Source organism: Branchiostoma belcheri, unplaced genomic scaffold, assembly GCF_001625305.1.
Source record: "Branchiostoma belcheri isolate BF01 breed outbred unplaced genomic scaffold, Haploidv18h27 scaffold202, whole genome shotgun sequence".
In the NCBI taxonomy this organism is placed as follows: Eukaryota; Metazoa; Chordata; class Leptocardii; order Amphioxiformes; family Branchiostomatidae; genus Branchiostoma; species Branchiostoma belcheri.
Window position 1 is genome coordinate 316,521 of NW_017803514.1, and position 8,681 is coordinate 325,201.

The 8,681-nt window shown below is 43.8% G+C and overlaps 2 protein-coding genes across 7 annotated transcripts in view; one reads left to right on the top strand and one right to left on the bottom strand.

Moving 5' to 3' along the window:
- The window catches only part of LOC109469429, an 8,702-nt gene extending 5,147 nt beyond the window's left edge, over nt 1–3,555 (bottom strand). For 3 of the 6 annotated variants that reach the window (XM_019767940.1, XM_019767943.1, XM_019767945.1), the window contains exons 1-6: nt 3,142–3,555; nt 2,809–2,884; nt 2,481–2,573; nt 2,004–2,061; nt 1,693–1,756; nt 790–945 (exon numbers count right to left, since the gene is read on the bottom strand). In XM_019767940.1, coding sequence (XP_019623499.1) covers nt 790–945; nt 1,693–1,756; nt 2,004–2,061; nt 2,481–2,573; nt 2,809–2,884; nt 3,142–3,281 — 587 coding nt within the window. In that variant the 5' untranslated portion in view covers nt 3,282–3,555. The remainder of the gene's footprint in view (nt 1–789; nt 946–1,692; nt 1,757–2,003; nt 2,062–2,480; nt 2,574–2,808; nt 2,885–3,141) is intronic. The other 3 variants (XM_019767941.1, XM_019767942.1, XM_019767946.1) reach the window with 1 other exon arrangement.
- Nucleotides 3,556–4,054: 499 nt separating this feature from the next.
- Nucleotides 4,055–8,681, top strand: part of LOC109469430 (WD repeat-containing protein 3-like) — a 13,692-nt gene continuing 9,065 nt past the window's right edge. Inside the window, exons 1-9 of the mRNA XM_019767947.1 lie at nt 4,055–4,194; nt 4,734–4,947; nt 5,312–5,388; nt 5,822–5,954; nt 6,667–6,785; nt 7,076–7,154; nt 7,384–7,479; nt 7,972–8,061; nt 8,475–8,576. Of these exons, the coding sequence (XP_019623506.1) occupies nt 4,777–4,947; nt 5,312–5,388; nt 5,822–5,954; nt 6,667–6,785; nt 7,076–7,154; nt 7,384–7,479; nt 7,972–8,061; nt 8,475–8,576 (867 nt within the window). The 5' untranslated portion in view covers nt 4,055–4,194; nt 4,734–4,776. The remainder of the gene's footprint in view (nt 4,195–4,733; nt 4,948–5,311; nt 5,389–5,821; nt 5,955–6,666; nt 6,786–7,075; nt 7,155–7,383; nt 7,480–7,971; nt 8,062–8,474; nt 8,577–8,681) is intronic.

Genomic DNA, 8,681 nt, shown 5'->3' on the forward strand with positions numbered 1-8,681 from the left:
AAGTGGATCTCTGGATGCTGAGGTGACACAGCGCATTGGAAAGGCAAGCGTGGCATTTGGCAGGCTGACCAAAAGACTCTGGCAAGAACATGGCATCCGGCTCTCCACCAAAATTGCAGTGTACATAGCCGTGGTGCTGAGCACACTTCTCTACTGCTGTGAGACCTGGACTACTTATCGTCGTCACATCCAGTTACTGGAGCAGTTTCAGCAGCGGTGTTTGCGGAACATCTGCAACATCAGGTGGCAGGACAAGGTGTCCAACCTACAGGTTCTGGAGAAGTGTGGCCTCACAAGTGTTGAGTGCATGATCGTGAAGTGCCAGTTAAGATGGGTAGGGCATGTTGTCCGCATGGAGGATAGCAGAATCCCAAAAGTACTGTTATATGGACAACTGAAGCAAGGGCAGCGTAACCTGGGAAGACCGCTGAAAAGGTACAGGGACAACCTTAAGGCAAACCTTAAGAGCTGTAACATTGACGCCAACTCCTGGGAAGAAATCGCCCATGACAGAACTGCGTGGAGAAGCCAGTGTAAACTGGGCACTAGGACTTTCGAGGCCAACAGAGCAGCTGCCATAAAGGAGAAGAAAGAGAGGAGGAAGCAATGCTCCATCCCTGTCCAGTCCTTCCCTTGCAGCATCTGTGGCCGCTCATGTGCGTCAAAAATTGGTCTTCATTCCCATATGAGGACCCACATCGGCAAATGAGGACCTGTATATACGCCTACTCATCTGTCGCAAGCGACAGGAGATTCCAAGATGTGTGCATGTTTGTCTGTGTTTCCCACCTCTGCAGCTTGTGTGAGCCCTCGCAGACGGCCAGAGTACCCATCTCCATGGTAACGTCTCCCAGCGGCGTCCACATGGTGAAGAGCTGGTCAGTACCACGTGACATGTACACCCAATCCACGTGCGCGCCGCTAAAGCCTTCGTTGTACATGGCTCTGCCGAAAACACGCACGCACAAGTTACATTGTACATGGCTCTGCCGAAAACACGCACGCACAAGTTACATTGTACATGGCTCTGCCGAAAACACGCACGCACAAGTTACATTGTACATGGCTCTATAAACAACACGTGCTGGTTACATTGTAACGTTACATGGCTCTGCCGAAAACATATAGGCAATTGTTAAATAGGCAACAAAAAAGTTACTCAAGCAACTTATCTTGTGCCCTTGGGAAAGGCACTTAACCCGACTTTCCTCACTTCACTCAGGTAGAAATGAGTACCTAGCTTCGGTTAGGGACGTCCCTCGGATAGGACGTTAAATGGAGGTCTCGTGTTTGGGAGAGCCACACCTCACGCACGTTAAAGAACCCAACACACTTATCGAAAAGAGTAGGAGACCTTCATAAATAAATAAATAAATAAACTGATTTTGGAAACGGTCAGACATTTCAGTTAGCATCAGCTGCCTTTCGTCACTGTGCCACCGGAGAGTGCAGAGCTCTCAGATTCAGCAGGTTTCAATACAAACTATTGACTGATTCGCAAACGAAGCGAAGACCAATTTTTCGTCTGAAGGAAGAACTTTATTGCACGACAATTGCACATGGTACAATGTATGGCAAACTACATAAAGAAAGTAGCAAAAAACAAAATAAATGTTTTGAAGAAGACCTAATGTCTAATAAAACATAACTAACATATCTTAATTACTCAAACAAGAAGGGCTAGCACAATACCTGAGCCACTTGTAGTCGAATGTTTGAGGCTCTGTACCAAGAAGGGTCCGGAAGAACGCACGGGCTGTGGAACGGGACGTCAAATGTGGTTAAACATTTTAAAAATGTAGACTAGACTATATATTCAGTATACTATTAACCATTTTGATATGTACAAAAATGCCAACAAAAATATTTGAGTGCACCCACAGAAAATAATTGGGTGCACAGCTCCAATTTTGGGTGCACTAAGGTGCACATGCACCCAGTATTTCCAGCCCTGATATTTCTGCCCAAACAAAATGGATCTGCATTGGACTTGTGTTCCTTACGTCTCGGTCCTTCGATGACTTTCAGGACGGCGTCGGAATGTGTGATGGAGTTCTTGCCCTGTGGGAGACATGCAGATTATACGTAACGTCAAAATCATGCATGAAAATTGTGAACGAAGTGTGTGAATAAAGTATGTAAAGGGAGCAAAGATACGTTTAGACATCCAGGTAATAAGATAGGTGATAAAACTGTTACTTATGCAACTGGATATGATTTTGGAAACGGAAGAACGTTTCTCCTCGAGTCTCCCAGTCACTGACGAAAGGTAGTGGATACTACCTGAAACGTCTGACCGTTACCAAAACCATATCCAGTTGCTTGAGTAACTGCTTTTTGGCACATGCGAACAAAGTATGTAAAAAACAAAGAATCGAAAGGAAGTGTATGTAAAAACAAGTAATTTTTGTGAACAAAGTATCTGAAGAGAGTATTTGTGGACATATGAACGACGAATGTGAATATATACAAAACCATACCTCCATGAAAGGGACGCACCCTCGGCCGCATCTTGAATCCAGCACTCCTTGTTGCCATGGGAACGAAGCATCCAACTTCCCTTCTCCTGACTCCTGCATAAAACAAAACACTTTCCGCCATTGTGTGACGAAATGCAATTTTTGGATACACGAAATCAGTTGCCATTTCCCCGCAAACACACCTACATCACATACCCTAAATTCTAAAGTACATAATGCTTTAAAAATACATGTCCTACATACATAAGCACCCTACATACAGCCGTACCTTACATGCATGTACTACCCTAAACACCCTACACATAAACATTAACCTAGTCACAATTACCTTCACGTACTTAAGAACCTCCAGACGCGCGTCCAACACTTCCTGTCTGTCATGCAAACCCCGGATGAAGAGATAACTGGAAAAGATTGTCAAAAGTTGTACTGAACCGGAACAGTGGATCGCCCCACATGTCACGGCCAACACGGAACTCTCACAATATGGTTAGGCAAGGGTTAGGTAAGGGTTAGGTAAGGGTTAGGTAAGGGTTAGGTAGGGGTTAGGTAAGGGTTAGGTAAGGGTTAGGTAAGGGTTAGGTAAGGGGTAGCTAAGGGTTAGCTAAGGGTTAGGTAAGGGTTAGGCAAGGGTTAGGCAAGGGTTATAGTTAAAGCTCACCCCCTGTCCGCCAGTTCCCGCCTGAGCGCCCCCGGGTCCCCCAGAAGCTGGTTGGACGGCTGGAGAATCTGAAGCTCCGCGGAGCCGAACGTCATCTCTCTCGGTCCCAGCCTGATGCGCCTACCGCCTGGCTCGTCCATGGCCGGCCACTGGCTAACTGCTACGGTAGTCTCAAACTGCGAAGTTGTCGTTAAAAATCAGGTCACAAATTGCGAACTTGCGGATTGACGTTAGGTTTCAGACTGCCAAAAGCTCTCAAACTGCGAACGGTAGTCCCAAACTGCTAAAAGCTTTCAAACTGCTATATATTAAAACTGAGGTCTCCAACTGCGCACTTTTGCTCGACGTTAGATCTCCAACTGCGCAGTTGCGTTTGAATGTCAGACGTGAAACTCCGAACTCGGGGTAAAAGGTTCCGATAACTCCATTGTGCACGTGCAACTTTCAGCTGATTCGCTTTTCTTTTGGTATCAAAGTCCGAAGGTGACACAACTGCAAACATTGACGTAACATCTGTGTCCATAATATCACCAGGGTCCATAATATCGCCACGTTGAGAAATAGTGTGCTTAAAGATATTTTTACTGCAACATACTTTTGGTATGCACTCTTGCACACCTCAAATGTACATACCTAGGGCCATGTTGCAGTAAAAATATCTTGAAGCACACCATTTCTCAAGGTGGCGATATTATGGACCCTGGTGATATTATGGACACAGATGTTAATTCTTTGCTGCAATTATCATATTTGGTACATACTGTACTTAACAAACTTTAGGGTGTTAGGATTTTCTACGATGTCACTGTGATAAAAAAAATATCAAAAGTCTGGTGAAAAAGTTGCATCTGAGACAAACTAAAAATTCATGTCAACATTCACCGTGTGACGTTGCAGTTTTGAAACGAATCGCCAGGTGTCACTGTAGTGAGTTTGCAGGTCAGAGGTCGCCGTACACACATGTGCACGCACGTTGCTGTTTATTCTCCAAAATCAGCCAATTCCGTCTGATATCCAGCCTTCACGGACCCGGGTTTAACCCCGAACTCACAGGTGAGTACCGTAGAACGTTAGACGTTCAGTTTAGCGGCTTATAAAGCATAGCCGGCGGTCCTGTAGTCTCATAGAGCGGAGGGCGTGTGGAGGTGGGGAGGGGGGCACGCAGCGGTACGTTGTTACGTGTACGTAAAGTCTTATAAAAGTATATTTAGCTTAACAGACTTTTATTCACACTGTACTTAGCAACAGCAGCGGTACATGTGTATGTTATTGTTTATGTTGTCCATGTTTTATGTCCTGTTTTGCTGACTAAGGCTTCTGTCAAAAGTTGAATCATAATTTGTTGCTCCTACTTTATGTCTATAGTATAATTCCGCTAGACGTAGAGCCTCGGTGCCCTACTTTGTTTGGTGCTTTGTTTTACTTAGTTTTATTTTAGCTGTTCCGGAGAGAGGGAGTGAGAGAGTGAGTGAGGGAGAGAGAGACTGAGTAAGAGAGAGAGTGAAAGAGTGAGGGAGTGAGAGGGAGAGAGTGAGTGCCACCATGCTGGTAATCTGCGATGTGTTCTGAGTCTGTGTATTTTTTATCTCCAGAGTTCCTGAGAGAGTGAGGGAGAGAGTGAGAGTGACTACCACCATGCCGGTGACAAAGCAGTATCTCCGCTATGTTGCTGCCTCCATGTGGGGCGTGGTCGCCAGTCCCAAGGCCCCCGTGGTGCTGCTCTGTCTGCGTGGTGTGAAGGGTCGTTATGCAGCTGTGGCAGCTGTGGAGCATGTCTTTGTCTGGGACCTGCGGACGGGCGAGAAGGTAAACAAACAAACAAACAAACAAACAAACTTATGGTACATGTAGCTGCTGTGGAGCATGTGTTTATCTGGGACCTACGGACGGGCGAGAAGGTAAACAGACAAACAAAACAAACAAACAAACAAACAAACTTACAGTAGCTGCTGTGGAGCATGTGTTGTCTGGGACCTGCGGACGGGCGAGAAGGTAAACAAACAAACAAACAAACTTACAGATCAGAGACATATATAAGACTTGTCTTTGTCTCGTGATTGGAGGACAATTACTGGTCCCCAACCCACATTTTAAATCATATAGCCTTAAAGGACTGGCATACCTTTCAAGCTTCATCACTTGCCTGTCTTGTTGTTTCCCATGTCTGCAGTTGTTGGTGTTGAGAGGAGAGAAACATGAAGTGACGAGTCTGGCTGCCAGCCCAGATAACCAGCACATCGCTGTCGGGTAGGGAACTTGTTGTAATCTAATTTTAAACTTCATAGTTTTATTGACTAACTGGTAATGTTTGGCTGGTGAAAAAGAAGCTACCGAGACAAAAACTAAAGCGGATAAAAACACAATAACTTAGATCACTTAATAAAAAATCAGCTGAAGCCTGAACCTCAGCTTGGTTTGAGAGCTCAAATTAGGATCTTTCTACCAGCAGGGAAGAGCTGAGTCATATCTCTGTTGTTAGATCAGAAAACATGATTCTTTTTTACTGAACCAGGTACGCTATTTTGGTTGAACGTTTATTAACAGGTACTCAGACGGCACTGTGCAGGTGTTTCGCCTGGTGACAGGGGAAGTGGCCGTGGTTTAGTGTTGGTTATTGACAGGTTTAATGGTTATTGACAGGTTGAGTGTAGGTTACTGACAGGCAGAATGTTGTTGACAGGTACAGTGATGGCACAGTGCAGGTGTTTCGCCTGGTGACAGGAGAAGTTGCAGTGGTTTTCAGCGGACACAAATCGGCCGTGACGACGCTTAGATACGACCACAACGGGATGCGCCTCGCCTCAGGGTCAAAGGTTAGCAGGGTCAAGCTGTTTTAGATGTAGCTCTAAGGCCACACCAATTTAAATTGTTGGATCTCGGATTCACCTCTTCATTTTTTTCTGATTTGCAAAAGCAAAACAAAAGATTCTGGTTCTGAATTAACAAAAAATGCCCATATTTTCCCGTAACAGTTGAGGAAATTCCTTTACTTTCTAGCTGTTACAGTTTTTCCATCTATCAATACAGTGGTTTGATTGATATTCAAATCAAAATTTATTGTTTCAAAATTAACACAGCCTTTTGTGTTGACTCCATGGCTTCTATCGTAGCATTTTGGGCTATAATAGGTTGCCTAGATCTGTTTTTATTTATTTATTTTTTTGCCCTGTCGCTTCATATTTTTTCTGAAAAAATCCGAGAACCAACAAATTAAATTAGTGTGGCCTAAGGTCTCAGACCAGAGTTTTCTTCTGTGTTTGCCACAATTTGACACCCTCAGCCCGACAGGCTGTCATTTCTGTAACGAACGCGGGTTCAAATTTTTCACTCTTCTGGTTGAAAGGGGGTGTCATGTTGCTTATTAACACACTTGATTAATATGTTGTGCACCCAATTTGCTTAGGGGTAAGGAAGGCCTATCAAATAACTTTTCTAATTAAGGGTTCCTTTTTTGTCATTATTCACACATTGCTGCATGTAAAAAAAAACAAATTTTCCTAATATTTCCGTTTCTGTGTGTTACAGGACACAGATGTGATTGTATGGGATGTGGTTAATGAATCTGGATTGTACAGACTAAAGGGACACAAAGGAGTGATCACCCACTGTCACTTCCTCAGGAACAGGAACTTTCTCCTCACAAGGTAAGGAACTTTCACTCAGTCACAAGGTAAGGACTTTCAATCACAAGGTAAGGAACTTTCACTCACAAGGTAAGGAACCACTGATGATAGAAATAAGGTATAAGAAACCTTATACCTTAAGGTATAAGAACTGCAACTTAAAACCAACAGCTTCCACACCCATGAAAATAAGTAATACTAATAGTACAGTATTACTTATTTTCATGTGTTTGGAAAAATATATGTCATAGTGCAATTGCTCCCACAGAATGCAAACTGCACATTTGGCAAATGTTGTTCTTGTTACTCAGTTCCAAGGACACGTTTGTGAAGTGGTGGGACCTGGACACTCAGCACTGCTTCAAGACAATGGTGGGACACAGGACGGAGGTGAGGTAGAATTGTTTATATTGTACGTTTGGGAATGCATCTATAGTAGCGACACCTGTGCTGCTGTGCAATGTGAACCAGTCAGAATTGCCCTGAGGAAGGTGACAGACGGTCACCAAAACATTGGCTGTGAATAAAAAACTTGGCTTTTCAAAAAAGAGTCTCTTTACTCCATGGATGTGTTCTGTAGATCTGTTGCAACAACTGATGGCATGGTTTTTTTTTTTAGGTGTGGAGTTTTGCTGTAACTACAGATGAACGGAGGCTGATTACAGGCAGTGGCGACAACGAGCTAAGGGTCTGGGATATCCAGTACAAGGAGCAGGTACATACACCCTTAGACTTAGTCACTTGTCATGCTGGTCCACCCTCCCACTCAATGTCTTCCTATCATTTACATTGAGCAGGTAGACACATGTTCTTCTCAAGTCCCCAGGTGCTACATGTGCACCCTCCCAGTCCGGTGTACTCACATGTTCCTCTTCTTCTCGAGTCACAAGTCATATGCTACACTCTCCCACACCGCCTGTTTCCTATCATCACTTTATAGAGAAGGGTTGAATAAAAATTGAAACCTCTCTAGAGGCCAGAAGAGGAGGAGAACATGAGTATAGATCTAGATAATCCTGACAGAAGCCTGTTTGTTGGAATGTGCTCGTGTAGAGGCCAGAAGAGGAGGAGAACATTATAGATTTAGATAATCCTGACAGAAGCCTGTTTGTTGGAATGTGCTCGTGTAGAGGCCAGAAGAGGAGGAGAACATTATAGATTTAGATAATCCTGACAGAAGCCTGTTTGTTGGAATGTGCCCCTGTAGAAGCCAGAAGAGGAGGAGCCTCCTGTGAAGAAACCTTTTCTAGAGGAGGAAGAAGATCAGGAAGAGGAGCAACAACAAGATGTGGAAGATGTGAGCTATTTAGTTATTTTTAGAAACAAAATAATGATGGTTTTCTGCACCTACAACTTGAATATTTTTTTAGCTCTTCCTAAGAAAGTTTAATTGTTATGGTGTTGTGAAGACCTTAGTCACAAGTGTTTCTGTGCCTGAACAGAGAAAAAAAAGTGGTGTTTCTTACTAGATAAAACCCTGTCCCATAAATCCAAGTGTCAAATTCTTTACTTACGTCTAAGTTTAAGAAAATGGCATTAAGTTGCAAGACTTTCAAGTGAAAGCCTATGTTCAATTTGTTTATGTCTCATTTCCATTGAAACTGCTACCTGCATTATGATGTTGTTAATTGCTTTTAGATGTTTAAGTCTTTTTTTAGGACTTCCATGTTTCTAAATGTCATGTTACTGACCTAACCTGCCCCCCCCCAGAGACTAGTGAGCACCTCGCGGGTCGGCTCATTGCTGAGGAAAGGGAGGGACAGGGTGGTATCCATGACCCTTGACCCTACCGGCTCCATCCTGGCCTGCCATGTAAGTCTGCGCTGTCGCACATCTGCTTCATTTAATTGAAACTATCATTAAAGTTTATTGGTGTTGGTAGTTACATGTTTAAAGTTAAAACTTTAGATCCAACAC